Below are 15,529 nucleotides of genomic sequence, written 5' to 3' on the forward strand. Positions count from 1 at the left end.
CCTTCCATCCTTCCGAGGTTGGTAAAATGAGGACCCAGATTGTTGGGGGGCAATAGGCTGACTCTGTAAACCGCTTAGAGAGGGCTGTCAAGCACTGTGAAGTGGTATACAAGTCTAAGTGCTATTGCTGTTGGCTTAGAGAAGAATCCAATATACCCCCAATCAGTCTCCCATCCACATTCCAGCAGGGTTTGCCTCCATTTAAACGCATACAGGATTGCAGCCTTAAAACACGTTTATTAAAGTAGAGCACGTATGTTTTCTCTGTAAGAAAAAAGCTAAAAGAAACAGATATCTTGCAAAGGCTATGTACAGTACCTTTGTTATACAAAGCGGAAATGATTTTTTTAAAAAAAGAATATGGCAAGAACTGCCCCGCTCAGTGGTTGTTAATCTCAGTTGCCCTCGGTGGTGTGCTCACCATTTAAAAGGGCCACGTCATCCAAAGCGGGTTGCTACAGGGAACCAGCAGTGAACTTCATTTGCCTAGGTTTCCGTGACTTGGTGGGAACTGAAACTCCAAACTTATTCACAGACGGGCAGGGCACATTAAAAAAAATCACCCTTCTTCTTTCTTGCCCTTTCTCTCCAACAATCCCCAGAGTAAGCAACCCACAGACAGCCACCGGTTGCGAGGTGGAGTTAATGCCCTCCGGTGTCAAAGGAAGACACCGGGAGAGTTAGCCTCATCCGCCCTGGGAAGGGCCTCGGCGTCCTGGTCTCCACGAACATGTCCCACCACCTTCTCCAGACAAGGGGTTATAACCTGGGAGAAGAAAGAGGAATTCCATCACGTGATTTTCCATGGGGGGACAGGGAAGGGAAGGGCGTACATTAAAGCGAAGTCAAGGCAAATCTGCATTGGTCCCAAACCAGTTACAATAGCAACCAGGCAAAACAAAACAAAGTATACACATAAGCCTGTGTGTGTAAGGAAAGCGACATCTATACACTAAGAAACCCAACACGGATCAAAAGCATACTGACTGCATGCACACGTGCATTTACAACAAGGGCCTGCAAACTTCTGCAAGAAACAGAGGCTGCCTACTGCTTAAAATTAAATCAATGCTTTCTCCTTCAATTCCTGTCAGAACTGAAAGTCTGCATGTCTAGCATGTTTGATCCGTTTTTTTTTTTTTTTGGTCCTCTTTTGGCAAATAAATTCTTTGGCTGATCGATCTTAATGGCAACTGGAAATCCCACCTCAGATAGGAATAGTGCTATTTAGGAAGATGCACACCAGCTAATTCTATTATAACACGATGCGATGGAAAAAAAATGTTTAATTTACTAATGAATTCTTAATTTAGAACTTACCATCGCTTCGTAAGGGCTTTCTGTTGGGTTTTGGCTTTACAACAGTTGTTGAGGTGGAGGCGCCAGGCTTGGGTTCCTGAAATTTAATGAAAGACTCATTCAGAGACTGGATTCCAGCTCACCTTTTCAAATTTGAAGAGTTCTCTCACTCAACAGAAAAAACCAACCTGGTTGTGTTGGAGAGTTGCCTTGTAGCTTTTTCCTTCCTGCATGTTTTCCCACATGGCTATCTTTTGCTTTCTCTTCTCCTCTTCAAGCTGAAGAACAAAATGTGCATGAAGAAGATTAGAATGAGATTATCTTTCGACAGAATTTGCAGAATTTGGGCATCCCCTCCAGGCTGAATAGGGGCTTCCCAAAGAAAAATAGAAAGACTAACAGAATGGAGGGGAGTTCCAGCTCTGTAGAAGGGAAAGAATGTACATTGTGCTATGTCCCAGGCCCTCCAATGTTTTCTGAATATTTGAAGCCATTAGGCTACAACCAAGCAAGCCAAACAGACCAGGTTCACATCTTACATTAAGTTATGGTTTACTTTACCAACTCTGTTGGACAAACCAGAGTAACCTGGTTCACGCACCACCTTAAGCCACTATGTCTGTTTTACATTCCACCATCACATACTGCATCAAACCATCAAGCAAATAAGCCATTGTATGGTTTAGTGCAATGTGTGGATCCAATTCATCACAACGTGAGTGCCTTGTACACAAGCACAACAGAATAGAAACTCCGGCGCCAAATTCTAAATTAGCTTTTTAGAGCACATACCCCAAATTGTACCCTAAAATTCTATTTATGGTACTGATTTTTCATTTTTTCAGATGCAGGCTCCCAGTCAAACATCTGTATGTTTTCCTCATGCTTTTGAATAAAAAGCACCCTCGTGGCTGCCAGTCTTATAATTTTGCAGGAGACAGTAGTTCTATGAACAGCTGCTTTAGTATCTGAAACCCATCCAGTTGGGACATACCATCTTCTGCTTTTCCTTGAACTTCTCTGCTTGGACATTCAATTGCTCCTGCATTTTCATTCGGGCAGCTAGAAGGGCTTCCTGTTGTTTAACCACATCGTCTGGTTCTGAATCAATCACAAGAGAGAGTTATCAACAACTTAAAGTCTGCTAGGAATCCTACATTTGCACCAGTCTTGTGCTTATCATCTCTTCCGACACTGAAACTTGCCTTAATTTAATTTGCCACTGTTGCTTAGGTTTCAGAGTTAATGTCTTCTAACCTTGTGAACTCTAAAGCTTCCTCCTTCCGTTATGTATTCAAGATGGACAGTGAATAATATTTATATGTTACTTATATGTAAGGGTGTAGCTCTATACATATGTTGTATATAGTATGTTTTATGTATGTGTACACTTTGAGAGGAAGCAACTAAATTTCATTTTTAATGTGTGCCATTGTGCCTACAGGAAAAAAAATGACAATAAAGATTATCTATCTATCTATCTATCTATCTATCTATCTATCTATCTATCTATCCTATTTAATCTGTCTATCTATCTAGTTTAATATTTCAGCAGAATAATTCAACCTGAAATTATTCTTAGCCATTATTATTAGCCTCCTTAAGACAAAAATGCTAAACCAAAACAGGGAAAACTGAACAAAGCTAAGCTTCTAGAATAATAATAATAAAAAGATTAATCTGAAAGTCTCTCTTATCAAAATGGAAGGGATAAGCAGCATTGGCTGACCCAGAAGATTTTAAATTTACTTCTACCCATAGACAACTCTGGAACTGCTTTCCTGAGGCAATCCCAGCAGACATACATTCCACAAACCTAAAAATGAGTGCCTTTCTTCTTCTAGCCATAAGATAAACATATTTCAAGAACCAGGGATTCTTGAATTATATTTTACTTCTCACAAATCACAGAAGGATGGATACCTCATCCTTAGTTCTATGAAGACGATGCTCATATTATCTATTAGCAACAGTTGCAGATGATAACAATACTAACAAGCAATTGCTGCAATTTTGTGGCAGGCAGCTTTACAGAATAAATTAAGTAAAATGGAGATTCTTGCTCCAAGGAGATTCTACGTGGAAGGATGTACGGGAGGAGTTTACATCATCTTCCCAGTTTTCATAGGCTTACTTACTCTGTTCAAGAAGAGAAATTCATCTTGATGCTAATCAATACATTTTTTTAAGCAGTAGTAATAATGTATCCTGCTCTGATGCATAAAGATCTAAAGTTGTGCACATATAGAGAGAATAGCCAGTCAAGAGCACTATTCATACATACCTATAGCTGTTGTGGGCATGTTGGATTGCTTAGCGCCTTGAAGATTTTTTGAGAGTTTTTGTACAAGTAGATAAACAACAATAAGACCGAAAAAGATGTACCAGCCATAGTCTGAGAACAGTGAATTTACTGGAAGAGAAATCAAGGCAAGAATTTAATTTGGATGGAGAACAAAGAACAGTTTGGGATTTAGTCTGCTGCAACAGTAGCACGGCAATGAAATAAATACAACTGTGTTAAGCTAACAAAGGACCAATTAAAAATACAATCTACTGTGTCAGATATCTAGTAATTTATCATGTATAGCCAGTTGTTCCCATTGTTAGTAGAACACAGCAAATTTCTGCTCATCCTTTCCAAGAGTAGCTGACTTTCAGTTCAAGAAATACCTCTTTTTTGTATTTAAAAAGAAGAACAATTTTATTTGGATGTTGTATCATTTTGTAAATGAAACTATGAAACTGTGGTGTCATAGAGTACCACTGATACAATGGTAACTATTACTGTAACTATTTCTTTTCTGCTTTTCAAAAAAAACATTTTCCTCAAACAGCAAAACATACTTGCAACAAGAACGGAAACAATTAAAAATGAGACATCCAAATGAAACATAAGTAGCAAAACCCCCAAGAGTCAATATTTTTTTTAAAAAAATTATAACTTAATTCCCAATATTTCAATCCAGATATGCATCTTGTCCAAGAAGCCTGCTGAAGCAGCAAACTCTTTACTATTTCAGGCAAACGACTGTTCTTCAAAATCTCCAGTGATGGAGCACCCGCGACTTCTGGAGGCAAGCTGTTCCACTGATTAATTGTTCTCCCTGATAGGAAATTTATCCTTAGTTCTAGGTTGGATCCCTCTTTAACAACTTTCCACCCGTTGCTTCTTGTCCTGCCCTCAGGTGCTCTGGAGAATAGGTTGACCTCATCTTCTCTGTGAGAGCCCCCCCCCCAAGTACTGGAAGACTGCTATTGTATCATCCCTTCATTAGATTAGACCTAGTTCCCTCAATCATTTATCGTATGGTTTATGCAAAAACCCCTTATCATCTTTAAAAAGGCATGTGTAAAATATGCACTATGGTAACCACAAACACCAGATGGCCCTCTGTTTTGGGGCTTTCTCTTCAATTCTAGGATGAATCTCCCTTTGATAATCTTCCATGTGTCACTTCTTTTCCTGCCCTCAGGTACTTTGGAGAAAAGGTTGACCCCCCCCCCTTCTCTGTGACAGCCCCTTAAATACTGAAAGACAGTTATCAAGCCCCCCCCCCATCCTTCTCTTCCATAGGCTAGAGACATACCTACTTCCCTCAACTGTTCATTATTTTAGTCTCTAGACCCCTTATCATCTTCGTTGTTTTTCTCTGCCATTTCAAGGCTCCTCCCTCGAGACACGCATCATGGCAATATTAATCCCCAAGTGTGATGCCCTAAGAAGTGGAAGGAATCCACCTTTTTAGAGTGGATCCTGTTCAGCAGTTGGGAGGAGGATTCCAGTTTTCCCCTTCCTCCCAACTATATGCATGTGGGGTACACGCATAATTTATTTTATTTATTTTTGTCATGCTTATGCAATATATATTGAAGGTGGTTACCCTTTGAGAGCTGTGTGCAACAAAATGTCATTTTAATGTATGTTGATTTGTATACATTTAAAGTGACAATAAAGTTATTATGCTATTCTTATTCTATTCTTATTCTAGTCTAAATTCTATTCTATATTCTTTTCTATATTCTATTCTATTCTAGATCCTATTGCTTATTCTATTCTATTTTATTATTCTATTCTAATTCTATTCTATTCTTTATTATTCTATTCTGTTCTATTCTATTCTATATCCTATTGCTTATTCTATTCTATTCTATTCTATTCTATTCTATTCTATTCTATTCTATTCTATTCTATTCTACTAGGCACTGTTATATTACAAACTCGACTCATTATTATTACTACACTCTATCTATGCAAGCAATACAGCCCTCCTCCGCTTGATCACCACTGCATACATTATGACGTTAGCTTCCAAAGCTCGAAGCCCACGCACCTGAGGATGATGGGAACTGCAGTCCCAATTCCTCCCCTCCCCCCAGGCTGGCAGAGACTGGATTCATCATCTTTGCAAAATGTGTTACAGCGCAACAACACAGCCAGCCCCCCCCCTCTCTCTCTCTCTCTCTCTCTGTTTATTATGCCCACCTAATCCCTGGAGACGATACACTGCCCTTGAACATGGAGGCTCTATTTTAAAGCCCTGGATTCGGAGCTCCTTCCATGGAAGCTCCCTCCCCACCCAGCGCCTCCCTTGCTTGTGGGGGACCCGGATGCCTTCGCTCTCACCTGCTTGGAGGAGGAACTGGACGCCTTCCTCTCCCCCGGGGGGCCCCTGTGGGTCCGGGGCCACATTACCCGCCATCCCGCCAGAAGCCGGATCTTCTCAAGCCACACATCCGGGTTCCTGGCTCCTCTGACGGCTAGCCAATGACAACGCCGCACCTCAGAATTCCGTTTTCCACCAATGAGGGCGTCGATAAAGGGGAGCCAATCCGGAGGCGGAAGCGGAGAAGGCGGGACAAGGTTCCAACCAATCCGAAGAAAGGGGAAGGGCCAGGTTAAGATGACGAGGCTGAACGGGGAAAGCCCGGCTTCTCAAAGGGGCGGGGCTACCTTGGAGGCGGGGCCGGGCGGCCAGCCAAGGCAGGCGTCTTGACTTTGCTTGTAAACTTACAACGTGGAGAGAGAGGAAATTTACGTCCGCTTTGCAAAAGGTGTAAAACAGGCCGAGAGGCGTTTTGTGCACGCAGTGCAGTGGGCCGGGCGTATAAAATGCAACTCCACGTATGCATATCACCATGCATTTTGTATTTGTTTGTTTTAGGCACACATCTAGGTGCACACACTTCCGAGCATAGCCATTTAATAGAAATTGCAACATAGTAAAACAATAGTAAATAGTAAATATAATACTTTCCATGTGACGAACTCATCCCATAACCTATATTTTAGGATAGGCTGAAAATTTCTAAAAGGGATTACTGGCCTGTCTAAATTCAACCAAAGCATCTTGGTCTATTGATCTCATTAGATTTTGTGCACCAAGACGTCTCTCAGACAGGATATTCACATTTATAGAAATGATACATACATGTTCTGACTACTAGCATGGGGCTTTAAGGACAGATACTCCAGTTCTTTCCTGGGTGCACTCCCAGTTAGGTATTGTCGCAAGAGGCAGATCAAAAGTTGCTTTCCTAACACCAATGACAGACAAATGCAAAGATATATACCTTATTTGGTTTATATCATCAGCCATATAATAAGTTTTAAAAAAATCATGAAAAAATAAAACAGGTCTATTTCACCGTTTGACAGATGTGGAATCAAAGTGGCCGTGATTCCTGCTTATCTGCACGGCATTACAACTCCAGCAACTTGGGTGTCACAGTGTAGTTTTTTTTATATTATCAGTGTCTTAACCCTGCCAACTAAAAATATAAAGTTCACCAGAGTTAATACATTTGCACTGCTCTTTTCTTTTTGCTCAGTTCATCTTTCATCTTTTTTTTTTTTTTGCTATTTTCAATCAGCAGTAAATGAAATCTCATTTGAATGCGGGTCTGTAAATCTGAAAAACAAATTCTCAAATGGAACCTGCCACTTTTGACAGATCAGCACAATATATAGCTGGGAGACCCCAATAATTCTAGCACTGCTAGTTTAATTATGCTGTTAATCCAGTTGAATATAGTTTAAACATGGTAAAAAGTTCACCCAATGGTATGATGCATTTAAAAAAAAAGGCAGCTTTATTTAACTTCAAATGTACAGTATCAAATTTACAAACTACCATTTGCATATTTTCATAGTTGCTTCTTAACACAACAAAAAAACAATCTGGAAAGAGAGAACAAAAAGCTCAGCCAAACAACAGTACACTGTAGATTATCCAAGATGTAAAAAAATATTTCTTAAGATCCATTGGCAACTGTATCTTCCTCCATCTCTTCCTCAGCCTCATCAGAAGGACCTAATTAACAGATAATAAAAATACAATTTATTTCTGTCGAACAGAGATGTGAATTTGTTCTTACAAACAAAACAAGCATTGAATCAGGTTTTTTCCCCCAATTTGGAAAGATTTAAGTTACAACATTTCATACTAATTTAGCAACTTTCTTCAACTTACTTGCAAGTACTGATCTTCCCTGCATCCAGTTGCAAGTAAGGACACATTACCACACTCTGTAGCCCAAAAATATTGAATTCTGTATTGTCTTTGTATTTCAAACAATATATTCTCAACGAGATGGCAATTTAAATACATCAGCCTTGAAATGTACCATTCTATCTACACAATTACCCTAAATTGCTCTAGAAACAATAAAAAAATACCCTCATCTCTTCTTTCAAAATAAATTTGTCAGCTATGCCTTCTAAATGTTGGAAGATTGAACATTTCTTACCAGCTTTACGGTCCCTGCCAGGTATTTGACCAGCTTGTAGCAAGCCTTTCAGCCTCTCCACTTCAGCTAGAGTTGAGGCATTTGCAATGGCATTCTTGAAAAGAAACACCAACAGTCAAATTGTATAAATTAACCTAAAAGCTACTTAATAGTCAAATGGTTTGCTTATAAAGGACAATATTTTCAGGAACAACATGGCAATGAATTTGTAAGGAGTCTGTATTTGTCAACTGCAAAACAAAGAGAAAGCTATATAATGCATGACAGTGGTAAAAACAAGCTTATAACTGCAAATAAAATCAAGTTCTGAAAATTAACCGCAACATGTACTTCTATATCAAATCTCTGGCTAGGTTTGACCATTGAGCAGTTTTTCCTAACGGCTCCTTTTAATATTAAAATATTACCTTTATAGCTTCTACATCTCCTGGGGAGGGGCCAGCCTTCTTTTTGTCAGTAGGTAATCCAGCACCTGGGTTGAAACTTAAGAAAGAAACGTACACTTCAATTTTAAAAGGTCTTCATCTGCTTCTCGAACTTCTCAAGAGAAGCCCAGATTTCAATCAAGTGTAGTATCTTATCTTTGTTAACAAACTGATATAATCAAAGAATAGCTCCTTCAGAAACACCAGCAGGAAACCCTTCGATAATAACCACCCTTTTAACATTGTCCCAAGCAAAATATTAATGGTACAGGAAGGTTAGGTTGCTGACTTTTGAATTTTGAACCACCAGATCGGTGACAAAATCATATTGTTTCTTCTAAAGCATAGGAAGCAAGGCACTGCTAATTAGTGACAGCTGCTGCTTCTTCATCTTACTTTTCATCTGCCTGTGGTGTTTCTGAAGAGTTTAAAGTGGTTATCTGTATCTTACGTTTTGGCTCTCCTGGCAATATCCTTTGCAAGCTGAGCACCCTGCTTGCCCTTGAACATTTTCTCTGCCTCCTGACGCTCCTACAGCAACACCACACACACAAAGTTAATGCAACATCAACAGAAACAAGCATACTGTGCATGGTTCCCCCCCAAAAAAAAACAAGTTGCAGGATAAGGAATAATATATATAAATGCACACACGCAGAATAACGTTATGCATTTCAACTTGCAATTCTTCCCCCAAAGCTGCATACTTTGTTGGATGTTTCTATTTTAAAAAGGGATGTGCTGTTGAAAAAGTAGCACATGAATTGTACATGAACATACAGGAAATTTCATTTAGCTTAGATCAGGGGTCTTCAAACTTGGCCCTTTTATGACTTGTGAAACTTGGCCCTTTTATGACTTGTGGACTTCAACTCCCAGAATTCCTCAGCCAGCCACGAGTCATAAAAGGGCCAAGTTTGAAGACCCTTGGCTTAGAGGCTGCTCTGATAGTGACTTACTTTCTCCAACCATCTAAGAAGGAATAACCAAGTTTGCATGAATTACTCCAAATGCTGTAGTTTAAAAGAACATAAAACATTTTTAAAATGAATTCTAAATTTTCATTTGGTCCATCATATGCTGGTCACACACAGTACCAGAATTCCTAGTTTTATCTTAACTACTTCTTAAATTTAGAACACCACTATACATTTTAAAACTTCCAGTCACATGACTGCATTTGTGGCATGGTTCCATAAGACCAACATACTGCAAGACTACAGTTCAAATTCCATTTGCAACAATCCAGCCATAATCAAAAAGCTAATCCGGAAAATTAGGTTAAAGAGAAAAACTCAAATTAAGTCAATGAATGTACTTGTCAGGAAACAGTAATTCAAAAGTGTCCGAAGACTTACTTTTAATTTCACTTTTTGGAAATCCAGCACTCTGACCTGGGGAACTTTGTGGATGATATACAGCCTATAATGCTTCTTATTTGTTACAGGATTTCTCAAAACACTAAAAGGGGAAAAGGAAGACATTCACATAATTCCAAAAGGAAAAATGTGTTTTTAAACACGGGGAACTAATAAGAGAAGCACACTACAAAACAAAATGTGACCCTGAAACCAGAAATCAGGGGAATGCACATTTGAACAATTACAATAAACTAATTACCAAAAGAAAAAGCAGTAACACTTTTTTGGGTAGGATAAGACTTTGCAACACCAATCTGTTAATGAGTGATTGCAGATTTTTTTAAAAAAGCCCTTAAGATTGTTCTAAATTTACATGTGCAGAAGAACCTGCTATTATATCAAGAATTCTTATGTTTTAACACTGCAATTACATATAAATATGGCTTTTCAAATACAAACCAAGAAGTTTGCCCTATATGGGTTGATTAACATTATGTATTATACATATATAAACCATTACAAGGTCAAAATGCCCCATTCTAACACTGGTAAATTACAGTCTGGCCTTTCAGTTACAGAAACCCACTTAAATCTAAAATTCAATGAAAACCGAAGAAGTGACAAGTGTGTGATTTTTTTGTATTTTCTTCACCGTGTATGACCATAGACTTTTTTGAGAAAAAAAGAAAAATTCTAGCATAAAAACCAGCTGGCTGGCATTGGATCAGTCTTTTCCTATTAGCCCAACTTCCTCACAGTGGAGAAGTTGTTACAAAGCAAATAGGAGGGGTTATGAATGCTACCTTTACTTGTGCAAAATAAAGTGGAATACAATAAATCTGGTAAGTGAAAACATACATTTGTTATTAAGTAGCAGTAGCAGCGGCCTCACTTTTTCATCAATCAGTAACTGCTGTTTAAAAGAATAAAGATTTTGTACCTGAGATAAGTTAGGGATTTGATAGTTGCCAAAGGATCAAGGTCACCCTAAGAAAGATAAAACATAAGACATTTGGCTAATTTTAAACCATGTTATGCACATTGTGCACTGTTTTCCTTAAGAAGTGCAAAGTTTCGTACAGAACAAGCATATATCATGTATGCAATTTAGTTTAAGAAAGTTTAGGTTTAGTATTCACCGTGTGTGTGTGTGTGTGTGTGTGTGTGTGTGTGTGTGTGTGTGTTTATAAAACTTTGTTTCATGTTCTTAAGCTTTCTGAACTGTACAGTTTAAAATGCAAACAGCTGGCCTGCTTGATGCACAGAATTCTTTCTGAACTAGATTAAATCATTAACCTTTTCTTCCAGAAGGAAGACATCAATTATCTTTTGGAGATTACATGAGGAAAAGCTTCCCAGCTTATGCATTATATGGTCAATAATGTTCTACAGATATAAACATAAGCCACTGACAAGAAAGAACAACACACATAGATTGAAATTAGAGGAACACAAAATGGAATTGTTTACCTGTGTTTTTGTCAAACTACATTTACAGAACAGACCTGTCTTTCACTTTCCCCAAGAGGGGAATATTGTAAACCTTGACTGTGAGAACTAAAATTGCTTTCATCGATTCTGCTTCCTTGAGAATTTCTGTCTTATGCTGTTTATATTAATGACCCGTACATAAGTCTATATAAGCCAATGAAATAATACTAAAACTAAGAAAAAAGGCTTAGGAAATACAATTAAACACAAAAGCATTCCGTTTCTCCCTTTATTAGAAAAAGTCATATGTAAATAGCAGTGCCCATGTACTTGAGATTAAAACAAAAGAGAGCAAAAGAAAGCAATCAGGACATTTAGTCATGTAATTTAGCCTAGATGGGGTTCAAATGGGTTGTATTTTGGTTTTGGCTTAAAAGTGATTTATAAATCAGCCAATATTCTTGTCATCTATAGCTGTATGTCTTAGTATGATGTACATATTCATTTCCCAGTTTTATGCGTGCCCAACTAAAGTGTTCACAATTTTTAAGAATGTTTATGTACTAAGAAGAAAATTGAATATAAGTCTCAAACTCTAGGTCACCTTAGTGTTCACAAAGAGATGCTTATTTCCTTTATTTGGCTTACCAATTCCATTATGTTATTGTTGATAAGGATGAGTTCAGTGAGATTTGGCAAAGACTGTTCAAGTCCTTCACCTATTCGACTAAAAAAGGAGAGGATAAAGAGTTAATAAACTAAATGTGGTAGAAAAGAATTTCTTTACCAAGTATCATCTGCTTTTATACTTACATTAAGATATGCAACAGAAATAAAGAGCAATCTAAAATTTATAGTTAAGACACTCCAGGCCTCAAAATTGTGGCTGGAAATACACTCACCTTAATCTGTTGTTATTCATCAGCAATGTCTTTAATCTCCTCAGCAATGGAAAGCCATCCAATTTCCGGATCTCATTGTCTGAGAAATCAATAGTATCAAACTGGTCCAATGTGGCACCCAAATTCTCAATTACAGGAATCTTGTATCCTGATAAAACACAGAGCAATATAAAAATATAAAGATACATATTCCGAGCACACATCTGATCAACATTTAACAGCACACTATTATTGCTGCACTTCTTACAACAAATCTGACAAGGCCTGGTAAAATGGAGTACATTCACAACAGAATGTGGGGAGTCTGCAAGAATGAATGGCAATAGGCCATTTTGAAACAGCTTTCTATGACTTTATACTTACCTATTGAAATAAAGCTGTTCAATGGTTTTAGATCTAAAACCATATTTGTAACAAAAGAAAACCATACTTTAACAAATGTTGGGAACCAAAAACAAAAGATCTATGCTTTTTAACTTACTTGTAAACTTCTAGACTTCTATTAACTTAAGACTGTTTACAAAACGAATGAATCAATCAGCGATAATCAACAAATTTGATTTTATAGACCTGCTAGAGGAAAAAGTACACAAAATCTGGCCCACCAATAACAGGCACGGACCCCTGAATGCTTCCAGCATGATCCAGAGCTTTTCATCCATGGTGATTACAGCCAAACCACAGAATGCATTTTTCACTTAAGGCAATCTCTGTGAACTCTCAAACTTTCTCTTTCCGCTATGTATTCTAGATGGCCAGTGATTAATATTTATTTGTATTTATACGTAAGGGCTTATGTATATACATATGCATGTATATAGCATGTCCATATGTGTCTTATGTAAGTGTACACTTCTGAGAGCAGGCAACAGAATTTCATTTTTAATGTATGCCAGTGTGCCCACAGTAAAAAATGACCATAAAGGTTATCTTATCTAAGGAGACAGGAAAAAGGATAAAACAGAAAGTGAGGGGTCCTTGATTCTGTCTGAGCTTGGTTGTTTCCTCGCAGATGCTTCATTGCCCAAAGTGAGCAGTGGGTTGGACTAGAAGACCTCCAAGGTCCCTTCCAACCAATCCATTCCATTCCATTCCATGATTCTATTCTATTATTCTAATATTCTATTCTTTAGAGGAGATCAACTCTGACTGCTCTTTAGAAGGCCAGATCCTGAAGTTGAAACTCAAGTACTTTAGCCACCTAATGAGAAGGAAGGACTCACTGGAGAAGGGCCTGATGCTGGGAAAGATGGAGGGCAAGAGAAGGGGATGACGGAGAATGAGGTGGCTGGATGGAGTCCCTGAAGCAGGAGGCATGAGCTTAAATGGACTCCAAAAGATGAGACAGGACAGGAAGGCCTGCAGGAACGTTGTCCATGGGGTCACAATGGGTTGGACACGACTTCGCAACTAACAACAATAACACAAATTCTACTCTATTCTAATAGTCTATTTTAATATTCTATTCTATTCCATCATCAGTGCTTTACTTTCTTGTAAGCTGCCTGGAGTCATTGAAAGTGAGTGGGCAGCTATATCAATTCCCTAAATAAATAAATATCCGTGCTAGAACAGAAGGGTCGAGCCTTCTCTTTGGGATCCAAGCCTGAAGATCCAAAGCCTGCTCTTTGGCCTGTTCGTGCATCAGAATCCAGGCTGCTGCTGCTGCTGCTGCTGCTGTTGCTGCTGCTGCTGCTGCTGCCCAGATAGCCATGCCAGATCCTTGCAGGCCACACCAAATTGGAACAGACGGTGAGCAACAGGTCTGGGTGTAAAGACGGTCCCCAGGGGCAGAGGACAGGAAGTGGAGCCCCTCCCGGGAGGCACCAGTCCTGCGATTATCCCGAGGAACCTTAAAACGCGCATAAAGCCGCGCAGCTTCCTCCCCTGCTCGCTAACGCTTTTTGGTAAAGCTAGACCCTCGGCGGCCACCATCCCGTTCGGAAAGCGCTTTGCACGGGGAGCTCAGGCGCCCGGGCCTACTACGTAGAACGGGACCAAGCTCGGCCCCGGCACGCAGAACCCTCCCCAAGGTGGCTTCTCACCGCGGAGGTCGAGTTCCCGGTCTCGCACGGCGCTGGTGTACTGCGCCGCCTGCTCGATGAGTTCCGCCGTCAGCTTCACCATCTTCTCCCTCCTCGCCGGCCTCCGCAAAGCACGCACCGCCGCCGAAAGGACGCTTGAATGGAGTGCGCATGCGTCGCGGCCGCGCTCGGCGCAGCCCGCAGAGTTGAGTTACCGAGCGGCCAGAGCCGAAAGCCGAGTTATCGAGCGCCCAAGGCTTTTTGCGCAGGGCTGCTCCGTCGCCATGGTAACGCTGACGCTCTCGGCGTGGAAGGCCCACCCCTTCTCAAGGGGGCGGGGCTCGGAGGTGTTTTTGATTGGCAGGGATGGGGAAAATCCTCTGAGCCCCTCCCGATAAATGCTAAATAAATATACATGTAAATACAAATACAAATATAATGGAAATTCATAGGTGGCAAAACATCATTGCTATGTCCACAGAAGATGCCTTAACGAGGCCCAATGAGAATGTAATGAGCGTTTCTTGAAAGTGTGGTACAATGACTCCACCAAGACCTTCTCTTAAAATGATTTATCAGATATTATAATAATAATAGTAGTAAAGTTGGAAGGGACCTTGGAGGTCATCTAGTCCAACCCCCTGCTCGGGCAGGAAACCTGAAGGTTTTATTTATTTAAAACGTTTAATTAGCCACAAATCGGCAGCTCCCAATCGAGATAACTTGCAAACATTTAAAACACTGTCACACTTCTCTTTTTTTTTTCATTTGCAAAAAAAGAAGGGAGGGTTCGTCATGAAAAATATTTCTTGCAGATTTAAAAAAAAATGTGAAAGGACTCTCAATATACCTAGAAATAATTAAAGTCAGTATAAAATAAAATGCAAACAATTGTTGGAAACCTTGGATGTGTATTTTTGTGTAATGGTATAACGTCATTGCTTTCCCACTGTTCATAGGTCCTCTCCAAATAACTTTTTAAAAGATAAAAATTACAGTTACTGTATATAAATATTGTTGACATACAACAGCATTATTGCCAGTGCTCTCTGTATGCATGTATGCAATGTTAATGATTTTTTTATTTCAGACATGTATTGCATTACTACTGGAGGAAAATGGATTGATCTGGCATTTCTAATGTTCTTTTTTTAGGTTTGTCAAATGTTGAAAGTTCATCCATTGTTTCTGGCTTAGGGCAATTCTGCCTCCCTCCCTCTCTCTCTCTCTCTCTCTCTCTCTCTCATCTATCTATCGTGTTTACTGGGGAAAAAGCTCACATTTTCTGTTCTAAGCTTGCTGGAAGGAAACCAAGAAGGAAAAAAAAGCTATATATC

General features: G+C 39.4%; 2 protein-coding genes across 2 annotated transcripts; both read right to left on the reverse strand.

Moving 5' to 3' along the window:
• Nucleotides 1–217: 217 nt before the first annotated feature.
• On the reverse strand, nucleotides 218–6,085 carry SELENOS (selenoprotein S). The gene is made up of 6 exons (XM_039358967.1): nucleotides 5,927–6,085; nucleotides 3,584–3,712; nucleotides 2,294–2,400; nucleotides 1,488–1,577; nucleotides 1,321–1,396; nucleotides 218–766 (listed from the first exon to the last, which is right to left on the reverse strand). The coding sequence occupies exons 1-6, from the start codon at nucleotides 6,000–6,002 to the stop codon at nucleotides 687–689; spliced, it is 558 nt and encodes a 185-aa protein (XP_039214901.1). The 5' UTR covers nucleotides 6,003–6,085; the 3' UTR covers nucleotides 218–686.
• Nucleotides 6,086–7,369: 1,284 nt separating this feature from the next.
• Nucleotides 7,370–14,371, reverse strand: SNRPA1 (small nuclear ribonucleoprotein polypeptide A'). The gene is made up of 9 exons (XM_039358966.1): nucleotides 14,214–14,371; nucleotides 12,169–12,316; nucleotides 11,915–11,993; nucleotides 10,776–10,822; nucleotides 9,833–9,935; nucleotides 8,926–9,005; nucleotides 8,457–8,532; nucleotides 8,050–8,143; nucleotides 7,370–7,613 (listed from the first exon to the last, which is right to left on the reverse strand). The coding sequence occupies exons 1-9, from the start codon at nucleotides 14,293–14,295 to the stop codon at nucleotides 7,555–7,557; spliced, it is 768 nt and encodes a 255-aa protein (XP_039214900.1). The 5' UTR covers nucleotides 14,296–14,371; the 3' UTR covers nucleotides 7,370–7,554.
• Nucleotides 14,372–15,529: the final 1,158 nt, after the last annotated feature.

This window comes from Crotalus tigris, unplaced genomic scaffold (assembly GCF_016545835.1).
Source record: "Crotalus tigris isolate CLP2741 ecotype Arizona unplaced genomic scaffold, ASM1654583v1 scf7180000019068.10715455, whole genome shotgun sequence".
NCBI lineage: Eukaryota > Metazoa > Chordata > Lepidosauria > Squamata > Viperidae > Crotalus > Crotalus tigris.